Below are 23,665 nucleotides of genomic sequence, written 5' to 3'. Positions count from 1 at the left end.
TTACTTATTCTCTTTTAAAGATAAATATTTGTAATAACATCAAATACCATCAACTCTTGTACTACCAAAATTTGATAACTTTAAAAGATTTGACATAAAAAAAACACTAGTACACCCTTCCATATTATTCCCCTTCAAATTATATAGTGTACTACTAAATAAATAAATAAACAAACAAACTAGTTGTTATATATACTATATTTACAATAAAAAAAAGAAGAAGATTAGAAATAAGTAAATGACAATAATAGTTGTACAAAATTGTCTAGGCATAATTATGGTAGATGTGAATATTTTCTACTAATCTTATCTCTGATTTGAAGTGAAAGAGACACCATACCTTTTTAGTCCATGCATAATCACTCTTTTAGGATTATTGGTGAAAGATCATATACTAAATTAATGTTTGGAATTTTATCTTGACAGAATGTGTATACTTTATTGATAACCTAAGGTAGGATATTTGTAAATATGCCAATGATAATAAAGTATTGGGTAATCAATTTATCGTTTTCTTAAAAGGTAGAGAAAAAAACAATTTGGGGTAGGTTCATTTATATTGAAAAATTGCACATTGATAGTGATTTGGTCCCTAACCCGATTCTTATTATTGGGTAATCAATTTACTATCAATTAAGTTTACTGATTTGGCTTATTATTAATCCGATTGTATTGCAGGATCTGATATTCATGAATCAGCGAAGTATTATATAATGAATCTTTAATTTGACATAGATATACTATCATATAGATAAAGGCATAGAAATCATACATTCTCTGATATATATATCTTGTATTTGAAAAGTTAGAATTCAAACTTTCAATGATAAAAAAGATAAGAAACTGACGCAAAGATAGAATCTCTAAGAATAACATATAGAATTTCTTCATGGTTAATGATGAAATTAATGAATAATGTCATAATCAATAGAAAGATAGGATACATAAATCTTAGAAAAATCCAATAGGAAAGATAGAAATTTACACTCTAATGTAGACTCTTCTTCGTCTTTTCATTCTTACGTGACACCACAAGGTTTGAAAAGTTAGGCCAAAGTTTGAAAAAATAAGGACTATAATAATTGCTATTTGTTCGTGAATTTAATTCACTTCAAGTATAACGATGTCTTGAAAACATAGGTCGTATTTAAATACTTGAAAACCCAATGCAATTAGTAGTAAAATGCCTCAGCTGATTTTCTTTGTTGATTTTCCCTTTTGATTTTCTTTGTTGATTTTGGATTGTGTAGATTGTTATAATTATTGAGAGACTCAGCTGCCCAGTTCTTGACTTTGAGCATTTTTATCTTCATCGACGAAAAAGTAAAATGCCTACCGTTCATGATTGATGTTGTTTACGCCCAGAAGTAGATGCACAAATTTGTTTTGATAAAAACCAATACTAGTATAATTTTGGAATTCAAAATTTTAAGACGATAATTTTCTTATGTTCCGTTGTGGCGATATGAGCAACTGCGGATTAAGAGCATCTCCAGTGGGCGGACATCCCACTAGGACATCCCAAAAACACCTCCTGCCACGTCACTAGGACTTCTCATCCCACTGGCACGTCACTAGGACATCCTCTGCACAATCCGCCCTTCCCACTAGGACATCCGGCAATAAAAAAAAATCACAATAATTTAATTACGTAAAAACGGAAATATAATTTTGACACGGAATACGGGAAAGCAAAATACGGGCAAAAATACATATTCATAAAACATAAAAAAAACATAGTTAGAAAAAAAACAAAATACATAGTCATTCAAAAAAAGAAAAATACATAATCCAAAAGAAAAATGAAGTTCAACGAGCCATATATATAGAGTTTTTTTTTAAATAATTTCCGGACGTCCGACCCTTGCCACAATGGCGGACGTCCGCCCGCCCGTCGCCGGGACGTCCGAGGACACCCGACGTCCTCACGGGACGTCCGTATCCGACCCTAAACGCCACAATGGCGGACGTCCCGGTCGCCCGTCGCGACGTCCGACCGGACGTCCGCCATTGGAGATGCTCTAAGCTCTCTCTTACCCCTTAACCCTCAAGGGCCAATCTTCATTCGGTCTGAAGAAACCTTTTGTTAATGGAAAAAATAGTATTCCCTCCGTCTCTGAAAAATTGTCACATTTCATATTTTGCACTCGTTTTAGAAAAATAATAGCTAAAATGAAGAGATGGTAAAGTAAGAAAGAATAAAATAGATGAGAGTCTTCTTTATATTATTCTCTCTCTTATTTTACTCTCACTTTACTTTAACTATTTATTATCATTTTTTAAAAATTGAAATGGGACAAACAAATTTAGGGACGGAGGGAGTAACTATGAAAACTATAAATAAGAATTAACACTAAACATGATTGTTAAGATATAATAATAGCATAGAAATATCACCGCCGCGAAGAAAATTAGCATATAATCAATATAATTACATAGTACTATAACAACTTCCACCTACCAACAATATTATATATGTAGGTAAAATACAACCAGAAATCTAAAAAGTCTTCGTTAATTTATTCAGTGAAAACAAAATTCTTCAACTGTCCGAACTCAATGAAGATGAACTTAAATCAGTTGTCGATTTCGTACACAAAGAATTTCTTAATAAATTAAAGATTTCAATTTAATTAAGGTATTTTTTTCTCGCATCCATGTTTTCTGCCTCAATTTCCGCCAAGACTCCAATGGATTAATTAGTTGTAACTTATGTTTGAAATTTCAAGAGATGGATAAATCAACTTGAATTTGGAATTATCTAATTTTCCCCAAAAGTGAAGAACGAAGCGAAATGTTAAGGGTCATCACTATAATTTTTAACGCAATAATATATTTGTGCTGATTTCATAACAATTGCTTATTCTCATTTTCTTTAGTTGTTTTTTCTTTTCCATTTTGAGATGTTATATCTAAATTTTTAATTAGTGCATAAATTCAACTATGCTAACGGAAAAAAAAATATTATCTTCTAGTTTAATTTTATTGAATTTTATATTTTAAATTTCACTACGTATTTTTTCCTTTTAATACCGTGTAAATTTAGGATTTCAATAATGTATTTATTTTACTTTCAATAATTTATACTTTTAGAATTTTAATTATATAACTTTAAATTATAAAAGTTGTAAATTGAGTTTTGTTAACATTATAATAGATTGAAGAAATAAGAAATAAATAAAAAAATAGATCCAAGATTTATAAATAATGTACACCTCCATATCTCAAAAAAACAATAACATCTCTGCAAATTTTTCCATTGTTTTCAGATTGATTTTCTTGGTTTTTTATGTGTACAAAAGCTATAAACACAATAACTTTTGTCTCCTTCTGGCCTTGCGTGTGTGTGTGTGTTGTGTGTGAAAAGAGTGTTCATGCATTTAGAAATACAGAGACAAAGGAAGGCAGGAAAGGTGGAAGATTCTTTTCCATTTCTTGGCTCCTTGTTTCAGTAGTCTTCACACATAATAAAACCCAAAAATTGAGAGAGAGAGAAACAACAACTTTGGATGATTGCTTTGTGAAAAGTTGTGATTTTTATTGCATTTTTCTTGGATTCTTGAAATGGGATGTGAAGATTGAGGTTCTTTATCCCAGTTTTTTCATCTTCCTTTGTTTTTTCAACTTCTTGAAACTATTTTATCTTTATTTCTTCAAATTATTACTACTATTGAATTTAATCAAAGTTTTGGTGAGTTTAATAAGACTAAGTATGATTTTCATCACCAACTTAGTTAATGATCTTGTGTGAATTTAGTTTCTTGAAATTCTTAGGTCTACACTCCCATGTTTAAGTGTTTCTCTTGGTAAGCCTTATTCGACAAAAAAATAAATATTGTTTTTATTTAGTATTTTCAGTTTATTAATGCTTGGATAGAGACATTGCATACTTCAAAATAGTAGGTTGGATTGAATATTTAGAAGAAAATTAAATATTGCATGCTGAAAACGCGTATATTCATCATTCATGTCAAATAAATGGGGCCAACACAACTACAAACAATATCCATATATATTAGCATAATATCTGTATTAAGTAATGCATCTGTTTTTCCTTTTAAGTCATTTCTTAATTAGGTGAACAAATAGGAAAGTTTGATGAACTTTGTAAACTGTTTTGCTTTTTCAAAAGGTATGTTTTTTCATAGCAAAGAATCCAAATTCTTGTGTAGATTTAGCTTTTCTTGATAATGAATGTCTCATTGGCATGATTTCTGAGTCAAATAGATAGTTTTCTAGTATTTGAATTGGTTGAAACTGCCAAAAAGAGCATGCTTTCTTACTAGATACCTCTGTAATGAGACAGACAACTACGAAGGCGAAGATGATGCAGCACAAGAGAAGCCTGGCGTCAGTTAACCAAAGCTCGTTCGTGAACTTGATGCCTAAAAGACTCAAGATTGATGCCCCTCTCTCTTCCAAAGTTAGTGTTTGATGCCTAACTATCATTTGACAGCACTATAAATTTGCCACATTATTGTTGATGACAAGCATATGTTTGATGGTTGTAGGAGAAGAAGGAGAGGGTGAGCGAACGCGTCTCTGCTCTTCAACAGCTCGTCTCGCCATATGGAAAGGTTCATAGAACTTAAAAAGACTTCATATGCTAACCATTTCTTGTCTTGAAATAGTTATATTCATTGCTAATGTGTTTGTTTTTATGTAATCTAATAGACTGATACAGCCTCAGTACTTCTTGATTCAATGGAGTACATAAGCTTCTTGCACGAACAAGTCAAGGTATCGTCTCTCTTGATCTCTTTATGTCGCGTTGGAATGAAAATGACGTCGTTTTGGCCTCCACAGGTGTTGAGTGCTCCATATCTATGTAGCACAGAGGTATGCACATTCTCCTTAGGCCTTTTGGAGCTCTTGATTTTGTTCGCATTGTGTGATTGTTTTGGTGCGTTTTTACTGATGCAGGGCGAGGAGGTGGGTGGCCTCAGAGCGAAGGGCTTGTGTGTCGTGCCAACGTGTTTCGTTCTTGAAGTTGGAAGCAGCAATGGTGCTGATATATGGGCTCCAATCAAGACCAGCCCCCCTAGTGCAAGAAGGCTGGTGTCGGATGAGGGTGCTTCGGTCGTGACTTACAGCTGATCGCTGAGGTGAGGACGAAGTCAGGGCCCCCGGGGATCAAGTCACGTTGATTGGCCTAGTGGAGGCCGGGGTGGAAGGGAGTTTGGTTTGTTGTGGTTATGGTATAGTAGGAGATCATAGAGTTGAGCAAATTATTGTTTGTTGATAGTGCTATCTACATATTTCACATGTAAAGACAAGTGACAATGAAACGTAACATAGTTGATAATACGCATCTCCTTCGATTACTAGGTTGAGGACTTTGAGTAATAACTATGGAGCCATTGTTAATTAATATTTTCTGAAGGTTTTGATTATTCTAGATTCAGTTTCATCGAATACTACACATTAAGACCTCCATTAGTCAATATATATGCTTTTAAAGGGACAAATTGAGTAGAGTACTAATTGTTATGTCATAAAATTTTGAAAAACTCAAATTTTGTGATTCAAATGACTTAATAAAATTTTGTATATTTGCATTTTTTTTATTATTATTTTTAAATTTTAGTTTCAATACTGATGTGAATCAAATTGTACATTTTTATTCCCCTAACTTTACATGATTTATATAGTTTGATGCTTGCAAAAGTATGTTTTGTGGTGTAGGAAGAGGAATGAATGGTGAAACAAGGAATGAAGCTCGGATGGTGAAAAATGGTGCGAAAACTCCAGCAAGTACAAGAAATTGGCCACCCGGCCGGGTTATTTTTCAGTTGTAAAATTCTACCCGGCCGGGTAGTTTATTCTAACTGCAATTTCAGCAGTTTCATGATGGAAAGGGAGAGAGAAAAGGACGTGGCTGGCAGTTTTTGGAGGAAAATAAATAGAGAGAGAGAGAAAAAAGTCAACAAAAGGGGGCTGGAAAGGACGTTTTTCGGGGGGGGGGCAGAGACGAATTTTACAGAGAAAAAAAGACAGAACGGAGAAGAAGGAAGAAGAGAAGAGAAGGAGGAAAATCTACCCGACACTCCGACGATTCGACTCCACCATCCAATTCTACTCCGAAAGAGCATGCCTTCTACGGTTTTAATCAGTGAATTTATCATGTATCAAGGCTAGGCTCATTTGTTGCTCCAAGTTGTGAATTAGACTCGTTAGAATGCTTCTACACTTTTGAACTCATGTTTGATATCATTGATTGTGTTTAATGCGTAATTCTATTACTTTAGAGGCATCTTTTGTGATAGATATCTAATCCTTGTTTATTGTCTCTTTAACATAGACATGGATGGATTAATCAATTGTTATGCTATCAAATTAAAATTGTTCAGAGGATAATTTGATAGTGGATTAGGTAAGCTCGTATAGTAGATGATGTTAGATTCCCGCGCTTCCGCAGGAGTTGAATGCCTTCGAAAATTAATTCATGGAACAAGTGTTCAGCTGACTGTGAATTATACGTCGCAAACATGTTCAGTGCAAGCGATTAGGTTGATAAGTTAATCCCAAATTTGTGTGTGATAAATGTGTAGAATGATTCGAGTCTAAGGAGCAACTTGGAGTGACCTGTTTTTCTCGTGTTTAAAATCCTTGCGTAGTTAGTTTGTTAACTTAGTGTCATTAATCATCAAAACCAAAAATCGAACCTTTTTATGCTTTGTTTAGTGTTAAGTTTTAATAATCATTCCCTTCCCTGTGGATCGACACCTAAAATACTACACACGAAGCTGTATTCTTGCAGTTAGTGATAATATTTGGGTAATTAATTTGAACTTGCGTGCGAAATTGATCTGTTTTACAAACCAGTATTATCCACATCAAGTTTTGGCGCCGTTGCCGGGGAAGGCAATCGATTATTTAGCTTATAGTTTTTGTTTGTTTTTATTTTGTTTGATTTTTCTTTTTGAGTTTTATAGGTACATTGTTCGTGTTCTACGGTGTGATAGCCATCTACCACGTCCGGACTTGAAGACGAAGGAGTGTATTATTTTAGGTAATTTTTACCTAACTCTTAGTTTAGTTTTAGGTAGTTTTGTTTGCACACTAGCACACACGTTTTATAGGACTTACCCCGAAGTTGTCGAGAGGTCTCGCTTTCGGTAATTAGGAAATATTTTATGCTTGTGCTTGGTGTATTTTCTGTTGTGTAGGTAAAAATAAAAAATAAAAATAAAAAAGTGAATGCACACGCGATCACAGGGTACACCACCGTTTGGGTTGCTCTGTTATCAAAGAAGAAGAGTTAGAGGATCGCCTACTGAAATCTTCCCGGACTATCCGAGTCCAATCAGAGGCAACTTGTTCAGCGAGCCGAGTACAGAAAGAGATTCAGAATCAGAAAGTGAGATGGCAGATAACAATGAGATACCACCACCTGTTGTGAGGTTTGGCGATACACTGAGATCGGGAATTGAGTACCCCGGAGAGTTTGCTTATGCGAACAACAACATCAACATTCCACCTCACTATATTAGTTTGGTGAATGGGGGGAATCTTTTCCATGGACGGGATGATGAGGACCCGGTGAGCCACCTCAATGCCTTCTACGAGTTGACGAACTCTCACAGACCCCCGAATGTCGAACACAATTTAATCAAGAGGGTCTTATTCCCATTCTCTCTGAGGGAGAAAGCAAGAGCCTGGTATGACTCTATCCCGGGCTACAACATAGCAACGTTCCAAGAGTTGAAGACGTTGTTCCTCTTGGAATACAATTCTCCTATGAAGATTGAGAAGTTGAGAGAGGAGATCACCTCTTTCCGACAAAAGTATGACGAGTCCTTCGCGGAAGCATGGAAGAGATTCACGGAATTGATAAGGAAATGCCCAAGTCACGGACTAGCTCCGGGGCATGACCTTTTGAAATTCTACAAGGGACTCAACAGTGAAGGCACGGGATTGGTGACTGCAGGTTCGAATGGGAACCTAGATGATCTAACTCACGATGAGGTGAGGGCTTTGTTTCAAAGGCTGGCCAACAATCAACGGAATTGGCACAATCCAAGGCGAGGGGCTGATAGAGCGGGAGATACATTTGGTGCTACCAAGGATGCGGAAAGAGTGACCGCAATTGAGGCTCAACTGGCGGACATTAGCACTCAAATGTCGTCGATGACAAAGGCAGTTAAATCTCTTCAACTGACTCCTCAACCCCAAGCTGTGACGGTGATGAGATGTGGGTTGTGCCAAGGCGGGCATCATACTGATCAGTGCCCAAGTCTTCAAGGACCACCTGTGGAAGATGTGAACTATATTGGCAACAATCGCCAAGGGTTCAATCAAGGCAACCAATACAACAATCAGCAAAATTGGAGACCTCAACAAACGGGATGGAATCAGGCTGGTCCTAGCAACAACTCGGGAAATCAATGGAGGAACAACACTCAACCGCCGGGTTATGAGAAGAAGCCAACCGTCGAGGATCAGTTGGGGCAGATTCTCTCTTTCATGACTAAGAGTCAAAAGGAGAACGAAAATTTCAAGGAAAGGACGGTGGAAAAGTTTGGGCAGATGGATGCGACAATGAGGAATCTTGAGACGCAGATAGGGCAGCTTGCCACGGCATCACACACGAGGATTCCTAACACCATCCCGAGCAATACCGTACCTAATCCGAGAGGCAATGAACAGTGTAAGGCAGTGGTCTTGAGAAGTGGTCGTGAGTTGGATTCGACACCATCAATGGACGGCCAAGGTACTTCCGGCATCTCACACGCAGGGGCGGATGAGATGTTAGGCTTGCATTCCTCGCACGCAGGGGCGGACGAGGCATGTAAGGGAAGTCCCGCGTTGGTGCAGGGTGCCCAACATGGTCAAGAACAGGCTGCATCCGGCAGCAAGGAAAATGGTGTAGAAGCCGAGTTAAGTGAGAAGTTTTTGGCAGAAAAGAAGGGAAAGCAGAAAGTAGAGATGGGATCAAATGGACAGCTGATGACAAGTCCGGCATTAGACCCGAAAAGCAAGTTCAACTTCCCTGATCACATTCCTCCTCCACCATATCCACCGAAGAGGAAGAAGAGAGCTCCAAAGGAGAAAAGCTTCGAGTGGATGATGAACGTGATTCGAAAAGTGAATGTGGATGTATCGTTGGTGGACCTCTTCACTAATTTCCCCAAGTTCTCCAAGTTCTTTAAGGACATGATGGCAAACAAGGAGAAACTTCAAGACGAGGGAATAGTGGCATTGAGCATGAATTGCTCACAATTGATTTCGGGAATGATGCCCATGAAGAAGAGGGATCCGGGAAGTTGTGTGATTCCTTGTGAGATAGGCAACACAATTTTCACCAAATGTCTATTGGATCAAGGATCGGGGATCTCACTGATGGCGTTGAAAACAGCACGTGCCATTGGACTGGAGAACAGAATGGAGCCCATCGACATTGCTCTACAACTGGCTGATCATTCCATTGTGAAGCCCACTGGAATAGTAGAGGATGTCTTGGTCAAGGTAGACAAGTTCGTCATCCCCGTTGATTTCATAGTATTGGATATGCCCGAGGACAAAGAAGTGCCAATTCTATTTGGCAGACCGTTTCTTGCCACAGGGGACGTGTTGCTAGGAGCAAAGGACAACTCGGTCACGTTTAGAATTAATGGTGAGCAAGTGACCATTAATGTGGAGAAAGCGATGAAGCATCCTAATGATGCAAAAGCGTGCTTTAGAGTTGATGTCCTCGACAAGTGTATCTTTGACAAGATGCGTTGCTCGGCAAGTATAGAAGGAAGCGTTTATGATAAGGGGAGCTTGGAAAGAGACTTTGGTTCGACAATTAAAGTTGATTTTGATTTTGATGAAAGTGAGGATGCTCAAATTGATCAACCAAGTCTAGAGAATGAATGTGTGGTGGATACTTTCGTGGCGGATGTGCAGCCCTCAATTGAAGTACCACCAAAGCTAGAATTGAAGCCACTCCCGACAAATCTGAAATACGCATTCCTTGGTGAGGATGAATCTTTACCGGTTGTGATATCGGCGATGTTGAATGATGAAGAGGAATTGAAGTTGATAGAGCTACTGAAGTCACACAAGAAAGCTCTAGGCTGGTCCATTGCCGACATCAAAGGAATTAGCCCCGCAATATGCATGCATAAAATCTTGATGGAAGATGGAGCTAAGCCGGTAAGAGAGAGACAAAGGAGGTTGAACCCACTTATGCAGGAAGTGGTTGAAAAAGAAGTGAAGAAATTGCTGAAATATGGGATGATCTATCCCATTTCCGATAGTGAGTGGGTTAGCCCGGTACAATGTGTACCAAAGAAAGGGGGAATAACCGTGACCGTCAATGAGAAGAATGAGGTTTTGGCAACTCGATTGGTGAACTCATGGAGAGTTTGCATGGATTATAGAAAGTTGAATACGGCGACGAGAAAAGATCACTTCCCGTTGCCATTTCTGGATCAGTTGCTCGATAGGATTGCGGGTTATTCCCATTATTGCTTTCTAGATGGATATTCGGGGTACAATCAGATTGCAATTGCCCCGGAAGATCAAGAAAAGACGACATTCACATGTCCTATTGGAACTTATGCCTTCCGTCGGATGCCTTTTGGTTTGTGTAATGCACCGGCTACATTCCAACGTTGCATGATGGCAATTTTTTCTGATATGAATGAAGACATCATGGAGATCTTCATGGATGATTTCTCCGTCTTTGGATCCTCATTTGACTTTTGCTTAGAAAACTTGAGACGGGTCCTACAAAGATGTGAAGAATCAAATCTCGTGCTCAATTGGGAAAAGTGTCAGTTCATGGTCAAGGAAGGCATAGTGTTGGGACACAAGGTGTCAGAGTTGGGGTTGGAGATGGATAAGGCGAAGATTGATGTGATCTCAAAGTTACCTCCCCCAACGAATGTGAAGGGCATCCGTAGTTTCCTTGGACATGCGGGATTCTACCGACGTTTTATAAAGGATTTTTCAAAGATTGCAAAGCCACTTTGCAACTTGCTTGAAAAGGATGCCAAGTTCGTCTTTGATGGGAAATGCCTTGAGGCATTTGAATTGCTGAAGAAAAAGCTAGTCGAAGCTCCTATTATTATCACACCCGACTGGTCAAAGCCGTTTGAGCTGATGTGTGATGCTTCGGACTATGCTGTGGGGGCCGTTCTAGGCCAAAGGAGAGACAAGGTTCTACACGCTGTCTACTATGCTAGCAAAGTACTCAACGAAGCTCAACTGAATTACACCACGACAGAGAAGGAAATGCTAGCAGTAGTGTATGCTTTTGAGAAGTTTCGTGCTTACTTACTTGGCACGAAGGTGGTAGTGTTTACGGATCATTCGGCTATCAAGTACTTGATGAACAAGAAAGATGCAAAGCCTCGGTTGGTGAGGTGGATCCTTTTACTACAAGAGTTTGATGTGGAAATCAAAGACAAAAAGGGGACCGAGAATTTGGTAGCCGATCATCTGTCTAGATTAGAGGGATTGGAAGAGACGGAAGATGAAAGAAAGAAAAGGATAAATGAGAAATTTCCCGACGAGCAAGTGTTGCAAGTGGAGGCTCGGGAAACATATGTGCCGTGGTTTGCCAATTTGGCAAACTACCTTGTCACGGGCATTATACCAGAAGGGTTGTCATCTAACCAAAAGAAGAAGTTTTTGAGTGACACCCGCACATATGTTTGGGAAGATCCGTTTCTCTTCCGGATTTGTAGTGATGGAGTGATTCGAAGGTGCGTTGGAGAGCATGAGCACCTTCAGATTTTGTCTGCATGCCATGATTCGTTGTATGGCGGCCACTTTGGAGCACGACGAACTGCTTTTAAAGTGCTTCAGTCCGGATTCTTTTGGCCATCGATCTTCAAGGATGCAAAAGCCTATGTAGAACGATGTGACAGTTGCCAAAGAGCCGGCAATATCTCGTGGAGGAATGAAATGCCGATGAATAATATTCACGAGGTAGAACTTTTCGATGTTTGGGGAATAGACTTCATGGGACCGTTTCCCAAGTCTAATGGGCAGCAATACATTCTCGTTGCTGTCGACTACGTATCTAAGTGGGTAGAGGCAGTGGCCTCGGCAACCAATGATGCCAAAGTGGTGTTGAAATTTATCAAGAATCACATCTTTAACCGCTTTGGGACACCACGAGCCATTATCAGTGATGGAGGAACTCATTTTTGCAACAAATTGTTTGAAAACCTCCTAGGAAAGTATGGTGTCCAACACAAGGTTGCTACCCCTTATCATCCCCAAACAAGTGGTCAAGTTGAAGTCTCCAATCGTGAGATAAAGCGGGTGCTTGAGAAAGTTGTAAGGCCGTCTCGGAAGGATTGGGCTCAAAAGCTAGATGATGCTTTGTGGGCCTATCGAACGGCGTATAAGACCCCGATTGGAACTTCACCATACAAATTGGTATTTGGGAAGGCTTGCCATTTGCCGGTAGAGCTTGAGCATAAAGCTTTTTGGGCTTTGCAAAAGCTTAATTTGGATTATGATGCTGCAGCCGAGAAGAGGATGTGCGATATGAATGAGATGGATGAGTTTAGGCTTCATGCATATGAGAGCGTTGATCTCTACAAAGAGCGTGCTAAGAGGGTACATGATGCAGCCATTAAGCCTCGTCAATTCCATGAGGGACAACTGGTCCTTTTGTACAACTCTCGGCTTAGACTGTTTCCGGGCAAGCTCAAGTCAAGATGGTGGGGTCCCTATGTGGTGCACAAGGTATACCCCTATGGTGCTGTGGATGTTCGGGATCAGAAGAATGGTAGCATTTGGAAGGTGAATGGCCAACGCTTGAAGGCCTATGTTGGAGTTGAAAGTGGCACGGAGACAGAAGAGGTGGTCACACTAGAGAATCCGAAAGTGTAGACCAAAGATGAAGAAGGTCGAGCCAACGACTATAAACAAAGGCGCTGATTGGGAGGCAACCCAAGTTTTTATCTTTCTTTTATCTTTTGGTTTCATATGTTGGAGGTTTTGTTTGCTCAATTCTTTCCTCCAACATTTATTTTGAATTGAGTGTTTTTTTTGTAGTTTTTGTTCTTTTTGTAGGAGCAACTGGGAGTTAGGATTGGAGCTTAGGAGGAAGCACACCTGCAAAGGATTTTTACACCCACCCTCCCACCCGAACGCACTATGGACGTCATGCCAAGTTTGGGGGAGTTTCCTTTCCCTTTACTTTATTTGTTTTTTTTGCATGCATTGAGGACAATGACGCATTCAAGTTTGGGGGGGTTATGAATGATTTGTGATGTTTGTTTTTGGGTGTTTTGCTTCATAAAGATGTTTTGAATCTATGTAGTTGACGGATGCATGCTTTATCTTCGGCTTTCTGGTTAGGAAATCTTGCTTGATCTTTCTTGATCTTTGAAGCTTAGGATGGATAGAATTTGTGCATGAATTTATTTGAAAGAGCATGTTGTGACTACATCCGATTTCTTGAGTTGAGGAGAGTATGAAAGTCATATGTCTTGTGGAAATTATCTTGAATTGATTTGCTTTATCGAGTTGCGTGCTTGTATTCATTTGTGTCAACGATATGGGAGGATAAGGCACTAGGATGAACTCTATGGCCAAATGATCACATGCCTAGTCCATCAAATGATCCCCTAGAAGCCACTTTGAGCTTAATTCCCTATTCTTTGTGTAAACACTTAGCCAAACACTTAGCTACTTAAATAAGCCTAATTTTAGCCTCATCAATTGACCTTGCTACTATTTGGGTGCTAAATACAAGTTGAGTTTGGTGTTTTGAGCGGTGAGTGTGGGGGTGGTGAACTGTAAAGAGTAGACTTTTCTAGACTTGATGGAATGTGAAAAGAATGAAGTTCTTAGAAAAAAGAAGAAGAAAAAAAAGACGACCTCCAAATTCGCAAAAGTCGAGGTCTTTACAAAAAAAAAAAAGAAAAAAGAATAAGCTTGATGGAATAAAGATAGAACTTCTATATTTGTTTGATGTAATCTTGTCTAGAATAGATCTCAAGTTTGGGGGAGTGAGAGTTGGTTGTAATATTTTGATGTTTGATCTTTGGAAGGAAGTTGTAGGAGGGAAGAATTTGGCACTCAAATGTGTAGCCTTTGAGCTCACTATCCATATTTATCCTACCTCATCCCTAGCCTCATTACAACCTTGAATTAAGACCTTGGACCTTGTTGTTGATGCTTGTGGATGTTTTGTAAATAGCTTGGTAGAGTTAAAAAAGTTTGATTTGAAATCCGCGAGTCTATGTGGTAAGTAATGCTTGATGAGTCAATGATGACGGTTTGAGTTGTATGATCACATGTTTGGACTTACTTTGAAATGCACTATGACTTGAAGTTCTAGGTTGATAAGTGATGGTTCATGAGAGTGAGAATTCTTGATTGGAATTGTTGGAGGTTTAGATTTTGTCATTCATGTCTATATGTGATTCACTCTTATAAAAACTTTTGTGAGCTGAGCTTTAAAGTTTTGTGTTTATTGTGATCTTGCTCGAGGACGAGCAAGCAAATAAGTTTGGGGGTATTTGATGTGAATCAAATTGTACATTTTTATTCCCCTAACTTTACATGATTTATATAGTTTGATGCTTGCAAAAGTATGTTTTGTGGTGTAGGAAGAGGAATGAATGGTGAAACAAGGAATGAAGCTCGGATGGTGAAAAATGGTGCGAAAACTCCAGCAAGTACAAGAAATTGGCCACCCGGCCGGGTTATTTTTCAGTTGTAAAATTCTACCCGGCCGGGTAGTTTATTCTAACTGCAATTTCAGCAGTTTCATGATGGAAAGGGAGAGAGAAAAGGACGTGGCTGGCAGTTTTTGGAGGAAAATAAATAGAGAGAGAGAGAAAAAAGTCAACAAAAGGGGGCTGGAAAGGACGTTTTTCGGGGGGGGCAGAGACGAATTTTACAGAGAAAAAAAGACAGAACGGAGAAGAAGGAAGAAGAGAAGAGAAGGAGGAAAATCTACCCGACACTCCGACGATTCGACTCCACCATCCAATTCTACTCCGAAAGAGCATGCCTTCTACGGTTTTAATCAGTGAATTTATCATGTATCAAGGCTAGGCTCATTTGTTGCTCCAAGTTGTGAATTAGACTCGTTAGAATGCTTCTACACTTTTGAACTCATGTTTGATATCATTGATTGTGTTTAATGCGTAATTCTATTACTTTAGAGGCATCTTTTGTGATAGATATCTAATCCTTGTTTATTGTCTCTTTAACATAGACATGGATGGATTAATCAATTGTTATGCTATCAAATTAAAATTGTTCAGAGGATAATTTGATAGTGGATTAGGTAAGCTCGTATAGTAGATGATGTTAGATTCCCGCGCTTCCGCAGGAGTTGAATGCCTTCGAAAATTAATTCATGGAACAAGTGTTCAGCTGACTGTGAATTATACGTCGCAAACATGTTCAGTGCAAGCGATTAGGTTGATAAGTTAATCCCAAATTTGTGTGTGATAAATGTGTAGAATGATTCGAGTCTAAGGAGCAACTTGGAGTGACCTGTTTTTCTCGTGTTTAAAATCCTTGCGTAGTTAGTTTGTTAACTTAGTGTCATTAATCATCAAAACCAAAAATCGAACCTTTTTATGCTTTGTTTAGTGTTAAGTTTTAATAATCATTCCCTTCCCTGTGGATCGACACCTAAAATACTACACACGAAGCTGTATTCTTGCAGTTAGTGATAATATTTGGGTAATTAATTTGAACTTGCGTGCGAAATTGATCTGTTTTACAAACCAGTATTATCCACATCAAATACTTTAAACGGCTCATCATAAAATTCATGGGCATGACTTTAATTTTTACAAACTAAATTGTTTTCTTTCATTTTAGTTTGATGTTAAATTTAAGCCATTTATTACTTAATTTCAACTGACTACTTCTACGTTTATTAAAAAACTTTATTTTCTAGTACAAACTTTAGGTTAATTTAATTTCTAATTCAATGATGATATGTATTTTTTCACAAAAGATAATAGGAGTAACAATCTTGACTTTCTTCTCAAAAAATAAAATAAAATTAAAAATCTTGACTTTACCTTTCCCTTGTGCCCGTCTTCCTCAAGCTCTGAATTTTTCAAAACCCCTTCGCAGATCATTACTTCGATTTTAGTTCTGCGCATAAAATCGAAATAAAAATGGGATCTTTGAAATTGGTTATGGCATTAATTCCATTAATTTTGCTGTTCTCTGTTTGTGAAGCAGAGCAGAAGTTGAGCACTAAAGAATGTGAGAATCTAGGGTTTACTGGCCTCGCCCTTTGCTCCGATTGTCACACATTTGCTGAATATATCAAAGATCAAGGTGAGCTCTGTTCATAATTTTAGTTTTTGCGGTTTGGTTTTCAAGAGATTTTATTTCTTTTACTTGATCTAATTTTTCTGTAGAATGATTGTTTTGTCTCTCCTTTTGTAAGAATTTGGGATTAGTAGAATGCTTCAGTAATATTATGATTGCTTATTAATTCAATTGGTAGAGTTATTTCTGAGCTAAGAATGAGTGAAAAGCTTTGAAAAAGTTTTCATTTTTGACAATGTATATGGATGTCAGATTGTGATTATTTGAGTTGAATTCATGTTAGTGTACTTGTGTTGCTGTATTTGGCCTCTTTGAGGGATATAAATTTGAATAGATGCGAAGATGGTGTATGATTCTTCGCTATATGTATAAATAAGTGGCAACCGGAAGAAGTGGAAGCTGGAAAGGATATGGTCTTTTGGGGTAAGACTTAAGAGACAAGGGTGTTATGCCGGTGAGCTTATAGAATGGGATGAAGAAGTGAAGTAGATTTGAATAAATAATAATGAAGAAGAAAAATGGATATGATATATGTTTGTGTAGAATGTGGTGCATAATCTTCATTCTAGGCAGAAGTTTTGGAGGTTCGAGTGCACAAATAGCAGATTGAATTGTACAAATGTTGTAAATGTGTTGGAATAAATAATTGATCTAGATGTAGCTCTATATTGATATATTGAAGGTTTTTTAGGGTGACATAGGCCTAGTGTTAGAGCTTTAAATGTATGATGAGGCTTTTGAAAATTACGTTCTTTAATCTCTGGGATTTTGTTAATGTAAAACGTGAACAAATTTTGGTTGATTGGTTTGGTATTTTTGGGGACTGGGAGATCTTTTGGAGGTTTAAATTTCCGAAAATGGCTGATACACACTCTTATTGATGTGCTTCTCAGAGCCTTTCATATTGGACAGACAAAATAATGTAGGATAAGCTACACTGTGGTGGGAGCGTAACTCACAAATTATAAACTGATCGACTGAATTCTGTAGAACCTTGTGTTTACTTAGTAACAGATTAACGATAACTCTCTTGGGAAGGAATTTATTTTGTCGTGTCGAATCACGAGCAATTTTGAAATTTAGGGATTTTTATTTTAGATGTGAAAGAAATGAACGTGTCTATGGGGCAGGGCTGCAGAGGGAGTAGTATTTTTTCCGTATCTGTAGATATTACGTCTCTTGTAAAGTTGCAATGTGATTATAGGCTACAACAGAGTAATTGCAGTTTGAGAATACTATCGATTTAAGAATGTTATGTGTGTCAAAATTTTCAACCATGTACCGAACTAATGTTGATGATTTACGATCCGCCACTTTCAATTCACTGCAGAGCTGGTGTCTGATTGTCTGAAGTGTTGTGCCGAGGATTCAGATGATGCCACAAGCAAGGTACATCTATTTAATTTTCAACAAGAATGTCCATGTGTTAGCCGAAAGCGTTATAGGTTTCTGCTAGCGATCGCTGAGCTCTAGACATGTTTATAGTATTGCATTTTGATGTCAGAATTTGCTCCAAAATTATTAAGGTTTATTCTTAAACTTTAGTCTAAACTTTGACCATAGCTTCTTTTTAGCCCGATTCGCAAATACTACATACAACAGCCTATACTTGTATACGTTGTTTACTTAATAACTCGAGAGTAAAATGATTCCGGACATCTGAAGCTAACGTGCATCATTAGAAGCTGATTTGACAACACTGCTATTCTTTTTAATAGATGGACTAGCTTCGTCCAAATTCACATTCATATATACATTCTCTTTCTTTGTCCAAATCCGTCTCATTGTAACGTGTTTGCAGGTTATATATTCTGGTGCGATTTTAGAGGTGTGCATGAGGAAACTGGTGTTTTATCCCGAGCTAGTTGGGTTTATCGAGGAGGAGAAGGATAAATTCACTTCGGTCAAAGTTCAATACGCTTTCAATTCTCCACCCAAGTTGATCATGTTGGATGACGACGCACAGCCTAAGGAAACCATTAGGTGAGCTTACTGCCCAAAGAGATCTTGTGTTGGTTCCTTTTCGTTTCGTTATGAAATCTTAAATTCACACAATTCTGTCTATGGCGTCGTGCATATGTTTATGTGCTTGACATGGGTTTTTGTTGGTGTAATGTAGAGTTGATAACTGGAAACGAGAGCACATTCTGCAATTCCTCAAGGAGAAAGTTAAGCCGGCCTCGGATTCCTAATGCTCGACTGCTACGTTTGACGGCGACAACCGGTGAATATCATCGGCTATGAGTGTTGGTGAATATTGTTTTATGGTAATTAAGTTTTTGAACTGGCTCTTGCTATTCCTAACCTATGACATCATGCAATGTAGATTTATTTTTCTTCAGGTTAAACAAAAATTTTCTTATAAAGATGATCATTAATAGTTCCACATTTACTCCGTGATAACGGTGATTCAAACCTCTAACCTATTGTTTTGAGGTGAAACGTCTCATCAACTAAATTCAAACCTCTAACCTATTGTTTTGAGGTGAAACGTCTCATCAACTAAAAAACACCGAAAAACATGTTGTGAAGCCCATCATTCCAAATAATGTGTTATAAATCATAGGCTAGAGGTGAAACGTCTCATCAACTAAAAAACACCGAAAAACATGTTGTGAAGCCCGTCATTCCAAATAATGTGTTATAAGTCTCTTAACATCGATCCTCCATGCCCTACGTTGTATCTACGGATTATGAAGCAAATTCGGTACACATAAACTACAAAATCAAAATCAACAAGACTGAATCCGCAAACTGCAAGATCAAACTTGTTTCTTATTTGAATGAAAAATCGCACAGTGAAATCTGCGTTGCTCGAAATAGAGTATCCACGGAGGTACTTCGAGTCTACTCCTCCCGTACCAGAGCCGCCTTGCTTCAAAACAAACTCAAAACTGTTTAATCCATCAAAATATGTGGTATATGCATAACCCTGTTCAATGATTTCCTATACTAATAATAATAATAATAACAATAATAGCACACCTCAGAAATGCCATGTTTGCAAGGCAACCATCTTCTTCTCCAAATCACCACTCAACTCAAAGTTTACTCATCCTTTTTCTTTCTCAAAGGCAATCTGATTCAGCCAACCATATATCATCAACTTTCATAAAGTTATTTTGAAGTCAGTATGCAGTTAAGAACATAACAGCTTTGCAAATCAAGGTTAACCTTCTACAAACAGAGAATTTTGGGACGTCACGGGTTTTACTGCGAAATTTGTAAAGTATTAAGAGAGAAGAAAAAAATAGTTAGTGGATAATGTGACTCGCGTTAGGACTGAAAAGTTTCCCAAAATAGAAATTGGACTAATTTCATTGGACAGACCAAAATAATAAAATTAGATTATTTTTTGGGGATGGCAAGAATATAATATTTTTGTACATAATAATCACAAATTAAATGGGAAATCATACTAGCTTAATGAAACAAGACTATTTTAAATAGATATAGGTTATACTACAATTTTTTAAAAAATCAACACAAACACAAAGGCAAGTAACTGAACAAAGTAGTAGTTGAAAATAACTTAGAAATTGAAGGCAATCAGAGTGATAAGAAAACAAGATAAAACTCATCAATTCATTAATCTAAAATATTAGGTTGTTATGTTCTACCTCTCCTCTGTTTGGGATGTCATCAACAACATTCAAATGTGGAGGCCATCGACGTAGATGGTGAGATTGGGATGGTCGCGCCACTCCGGATCAATACTTAGCTCAGTGCAATCTTTAATCACTAACTGATTCAATCGCCTCAACGCATCCACAGAGGGCAGCCGTCTCAACTTGTTGCAACCAACTAGACATAACTCAAACAGAGAGGAGAGGTTCTCAAACCATTGTGGCAATTCTTCCACCCCTACATTCTTCAATTCCAACCTTTGAATAGCAGTAAGATGTTGAATTGATTGGGGCAGCCACTCCCAATCTTCCACCCCTCTCACTATTAACTCATAAAGTGAGTTGCAACATCCTTGCAACATTCCATCCACAGCATCTTCAATGGCACCACTATTCTCCCTTGACCACTCCACACTCACATCTATGTTTAACTTCTCCAAGCTGCCTAAACCCCACCTCTTAACGCTACCGGTAGCCTTAAAATTAGGAACGCCAGCGATTCTCATTCTTTTCAGATGATTTGATTTAGCGAGGCAGTCAATCAGCATTGGTAGATTCTCAAGGCTCCTTAGTCCCTCCAGGTCGAGAGTCGCCATTGTTGGCGCCCACGACTCCAGCATTTGACGAGGAAATTCCACCAGCTCTTCGCATCCTATGATGCGCACCCAACTGAGGATTCCTTGGCCCTGTCCTGCCACGACACTTGGACTCCCAATCGACTTCAGCTTTGGACAATCCATGATGATCAACTCCTCCAGAGATTCGAGTGTGTTTAATCCATCCGGTAATTCTCTCAACACAGAACACTTCTTAATCCTCAGCTTTGAGAGATTGTGATTGTTATAGAATAGCTCTTCTCCTAGACATTCCAATGCCTCAAACTTTTCTATTCTGAGGGACTTTAAATTACCAAATGAGGAATTTATGAGCCTCACCTTCTTCAATTCCCACAAAGTAAGAGATCTAAGATTAGCTAAGTGCTCCATCGCGGGGATTTCCTCAATCTCTGAGCATCTATACAGTCTTATCTCAATCACATTGTCAAGTGGTACCCAAGAGCGTTGAAGCCCATCCCGCACGGCCATCTTCGCAGCCCATGTTGGAAATATTTTACCTTTGAATCCATAAATCTTCAACTTCTTAAGATTTATATGAGGTTGGAGACCTTCCAACACACTTTCATCATTTCTTTCATCTTCTCTGCCATCACTCCATTCAAGCACCAACTCATATAAGTTCGGCTTCTGACATATATTTGCTTCCAAAGCCTCTTCTTTGTCAGGCACCCTTTCAAGATGCTGAATCCCTAGTGTTCCTTTGAGATTCTTCAAACTTCCAAGTTCTTTAATTCGATAGCCCTTGTCTTCGCCCACTGTGAAGTAAGGTAGTGTTTGGAGACTAGTTAATCTCCCAATCTCCGTAGGCAACTCTGCATACTGCCTGATATAAAGATGCCTCAAGTTAATCAAGTACTTCAACGTATTCGGGAGTTTCCATGATTCTGTTCTTAAAGTTTGCAAGTGATGGAGTTCACCAATCCAATCCGGCAACTCTCCTGTATACGAAACATTAAGATTTCTCAAATGTATCAACTCCCTAATCGAATTGGGTAGATCGGTATAATCAAGTGTTAGATTATGCAAACATTTGAAGTTTAGGAACATGGTAGCAGAAGTTCCGCCTTTTAAGAATAATGTACGCACATGCTTGGCCACTTCTTTTGGAATAGGAATCGACTCTTTCTCGAGAAACATGTATCGAACTATGGTGCTGCCATTTGCATTATTAGATAAAACAGAAGATGCAAGATCATGCACAAGATCATGCATCACAAAATGTTCCACATTTCCATAATCATCTTTGCTTGCACCTTGCAACAGAGACATCTGTAGAAACACATTAAAAAACATGTTTCCCACAGATTCCATATCATCGATTTGGTTTTGTTGAAGAAACCCTTCTGCCATCCATAGTTCGATCAGCTCTTGCTTCATCCCAACGTAACCTTTGGGGAAAACTGAACAATACGCGAAGCACTTCTTGAGTGATGGCGAAGACAAATGATCATAGCTGAGTTTCAATATTCTTGAAATATTTTCACCTCCTTCGCCATCTGAAAGCCAATTTTCAGCGATTAAGCGCCACTCTTCTTCGGACTTGTAGCGAAGCACACCCCCGACTACATTGGCAGCTAAGGCCAAACCCCCACATCTTTCTGCAATCTTTCTTCCAATAATCTCAAATCTTGATGCAACTTCTCCATTTCCATCAAAAGCAGCTTTTGCTTTGATTATGGACCAACAATCATGGTCTGATAAGCCACTCAAAGCATATTCGAGTGAGTTCACAATTGAAGAAACCTTCTGACTCCGGGTAGTGATGATCATGCCATTCCCTTTGGTAGAAGTAACTCCTGAAATGGAATTTATAAAATCTTCCCACTTTGTAACATCTTCATTCCATACATCATCAAGAACAAGAAGATAAGTTTTAGACTTCAGAACTTCTTGAAGCCTTTTCAAGATAACTTCCTTGATCTCAATCCTGTCAACTGTATTTGAAGCCAACGTTGAATAGATTTTGTTGAAAAGAGTGATTGGATCAAAAGTTTGAGAAACATGAACCCAAATAAGTGATCCGAATCGAGCCTTTACCCTTTCATGATTAAAGACTTTCCTAGTCAATGTAGTCTTCCCCACACCCCCCATTCCAACAAGAGCAACCATGGAAAAGATCCGATCTTGGTGGATCGGGGTGAGCATGTCAACTAGTTTAGGCACATCATCATCTCTTCCAATAAAGATGGGATCAAGACTCAACGAATCAGTCTCAAAGGAAACAACAGCAACATCAGGTGCATTCACAATCATGCTTTGAAGGCCAAGATCTGCTGCTCTTTTGTTCATAGACTCAAATTCCGCGTTGATTTGTTTGATTGTATTAGCCATATTATGCCGACGTGAAACGCGACTAAAGGAAGAGAAGCATGACAGTACCTTATCCTTGGCTGTGGGTGTCTTCATTTTCTTCACTTTTTTGCTGAGAAGATGATAGCTGAGTTTGTCCAAGACATTATCAGCATCGAAAGCCAGAGCTTCGAGCTCCCTCAACCAGATCTTGACAGCATCTTGAGTGATGAATTTCTTCTCTGCATCACTCAAGTAGGCCATGATCACGATCAAAGTCCTCTGCAGCGTTTGCGCGTCTTCATCGAGACCTCGAAGTAGAGAGTACTCTTCCCTTAAAGCGTTGATCAGGTTTTGGACAAGAACTTCGATGGCAGCACCTCCATCCATGGTTTTTAACACGAAGTTTCAAATTTTTTTCTTTCGAAGATGAATGCTTGTAATTCTTAACTTGTGGCAGGATGACTATTCAAACACTCTACCTCTTAAAATATTATACTCACCCACCCTATTCTTTTAATTAATCAAGTGAGCCTGCCACAATCCTTGATTAGCCACTAGTTTTGACTTAAATTGTGGTTACGCACTAAATAATACTTCATCTTTCCACTACTCTACTACCAATAGTTTTAATAGTGAATATATGTATTTTAATGAGAAATTAGTAAGTTAGATGAGAAAAAAAAGTGATCGAAATATTGTAATTGTGACGAATGATTTTATTTTCAAGGTATCATTCCAATGACTGTATAATTCCATATTCAATTCTTTCAAAAACCTTTCTCAGCCTTTTGATTTTTTTGGACTTGTTTTTCAGTTTATAATATATTAGCATCCTATCATCTCATCTTTGTGGGAAAAGAGTTGATTTGA

At 38.3% G+C, this 23,665-nt stretch overlaps 4 protein-coding genes and 1 non-coding gene across 14 annotated transcripts; 3 read left to right on the top strand and 2 right to left on the bottom strand.

Annotated features, from left to right (window-relative positions):
* Positions 1-3,250: 3,250 nt before the first annotated feature.
* LOC121776113 (transcription factor bHLH153-like) lies at positions 3,251-5,307 on the top strand. Of its 7 annotated transcripts, XM_042173257.1 has the most exons (6): positions 3,262-3,413; positions 4,307-4,423; positions 4,512-4,577; positions 4,675-4,740; positions 4,807-4,839; positions 4,924-5,307. In XM_042173257.1, exons 1-6 carry the CDS (start codon positions 3,375-3,377, stop codon positions 5,095-5,097), a joined length of 495 nt encoding a protein of 164 aa, XP_042029191.1. In that variant the 5' UTR covers positions 3,262-3,374; the 3' UTR covers positions 5,098-5,307. The 7 variants fall into 7 exon arrangements, with proteins under 7 accessions (XP_042029185.1, XP_042029186.1, XP_042029191.1 ...); XM_042173251.1 differs by having other exon boundaries at positions 3,251-3,413; positions 4,807-5,307; XM_042173252.1 differs by having other exon boundaries at positions 3,251-3,413; positions 4,675-4,839.
* Positions 5,308-5,827: 520 nt separating this feature from the next.
* LOC121776112 lies at positions 5,828-12,963 on the top strand. Its single transcript, XM_042173250.1, has one exon. The coding sequence runs from the start codon at positions 7,201-7,203 to the stop codon at positions 12,835-12,837; it is 5,637 nt and encodes a 1,878-aa protein (XP_042029184.1). The 5' UTR covers positions 5,828-7,200; the 3' UTR covers positions 12,838-12,963.
* LOC121778025 lies at positions 7,753-7,859 on the bottom strand. Its single transcript, XR_006045597.1, has one exon. It is a non-coding gene; the product is annotated as a small nucleolar RNA R71 (small nucleolar RNA).
* Positions 12,964-15,971: 3,008 nt separating the features above from the next.
* Positions 15,972-18,648, top strand: LOC121777446 (selenoprotein F-like). Its single transcript, XM_042174709.1, has 4 exons — positions 15,972-16,266; positions 17,591-17,649; positions 18,062-18,243; positions 18,380-18,648. The coding sequence occupies exons 1-4, from the start codon at positions 16,101-16,103 to the stop codon at positions 18,450-18,452; spliced, it is 480 nt and encodes a 159-aa protein (XP_042030643.1). The 5' UTR covers positions 15,972-16,100; the 3' UTR covers positions 18,453-18,648.
* Positions 18,649-18,870: 222 nt separating this feature from the next.
* LOC121777445 (disease resistance protein RGA2-like) lies at positions 18,871-23,316 on the bottom strand. 4 transcript variants are annotated; one of them, XR_006045507.1, is made up of 3 exons: positions 19,881-23,316; positions 19,246-19,339; positions 18,871-19,154 (listed from the first exon to the last, which is right to left on the bottom strand). XR_006045507.1 is itself a non-coding variant. In XM_042174708.1 (2 exons), exon 1 carries the CDS (start codon positions 23,180-23,182, stop codon positions 19,913-19,915), a length of 3,270 nt encoding a protein of 1,089 aa, XP_042030642.1. In that variant the 5' UTR covers positions 23,183-23,316; the 3' UTR covers positions 18,871-19,339; positions 19,881-19,912. The 4 variants fall into 4 exon arrangements, 1 of the variants encoding a protein (XP_042030642.1); XR_006045505.1 differs by having other exon boundaries at positions 18,871-19,135; XR_006045506.1 differs by having other exon boundaries at positions 18,871-19,131.
* Positions 23,317-23,665: the final 349 nt, after the last annotated feature.

Source organism: Salvia splendens, chromosome 18 (assembly GCF_004379255.2).
Source record: "Salvia splendens isolate huo1 chromosome 18, SspV2, whole genome shotgun sequence".
NCBI classification, from domain to species: domain Eukaryota; kingdom Viridiplantae; phylum Streptophyta; class Magnoliopsida; order Lamiales; family Lamiaceae; genus Salvia; species Salvia splendens.
This window is presented reverse-complemented; position numbering and strand designations above follow the sequence as displayed.

What these genes read in the sequence shown, in the direction of transcription:
- LOC121777446 (XM_042174709.1), top strand. Translation starts at nt 16,101, where the DNA reads ATGGGATCTTTGAAATTGGTTATGGCATTAATTCCATTAATTTTGCTG. An exon ending in CAGATGATGCCACAAGCAAG is followed by an intron (nt 17,650 to 18,061) that starts GTACATCTATTT and finishes ACGTGTTTGCAG; the next exon opens with GTTATATATTCTGGTGCGAT. An exon ending in CAGCCTAAGGAAACCATTAG is followed by an intron (nt 18,244 to 18,379) that starts GTGAGCTTACTG and finishes GGTGTAATGTAG; the next exon opens with AGTTGATAACTGGAAACGAG.
- LOC121777445 (XM_042174708.1), bottom strand. Translation starts at nt 23,182, where the DNA reads ATGGATGGAGGTGCTGCCATCGAAGTTCTTGTCCAAAACCTGATCAAC.
- LOC121776112 (XM_042173250.1), top strand. Translation starts at nt 7,201, where the DNA reads ATGCACACGCGATCACAGGGTACACCACCGTTTGGGTTGCTCTGTTAT.
- LOC121776113 (XM_042173251.1), top strand. Translation starts at nt 3,375, where the DNA reads ATGCATTTAGAAATACAGAGACAAAGGAAGGCAGGAAAG. An exon ending in ATGCCCCTCTCTCTTCCAAA is followed by an intron (nt 4,424 to 4,511) that starts GTTAGTGTTTGA and finishes TGATGGTTGTAG; the next exon opens with GAGAAGAAGGAGAGGGTGAG. An exon ending in TCGTCTCGCCATATGGAAAG is followed by an intron (nt 4,578 to 4,674) that starts GTTCATAGAACT and finishes GTAATCTAATAG; the next exon opens with ACTGATACAGCCTCAGTACT.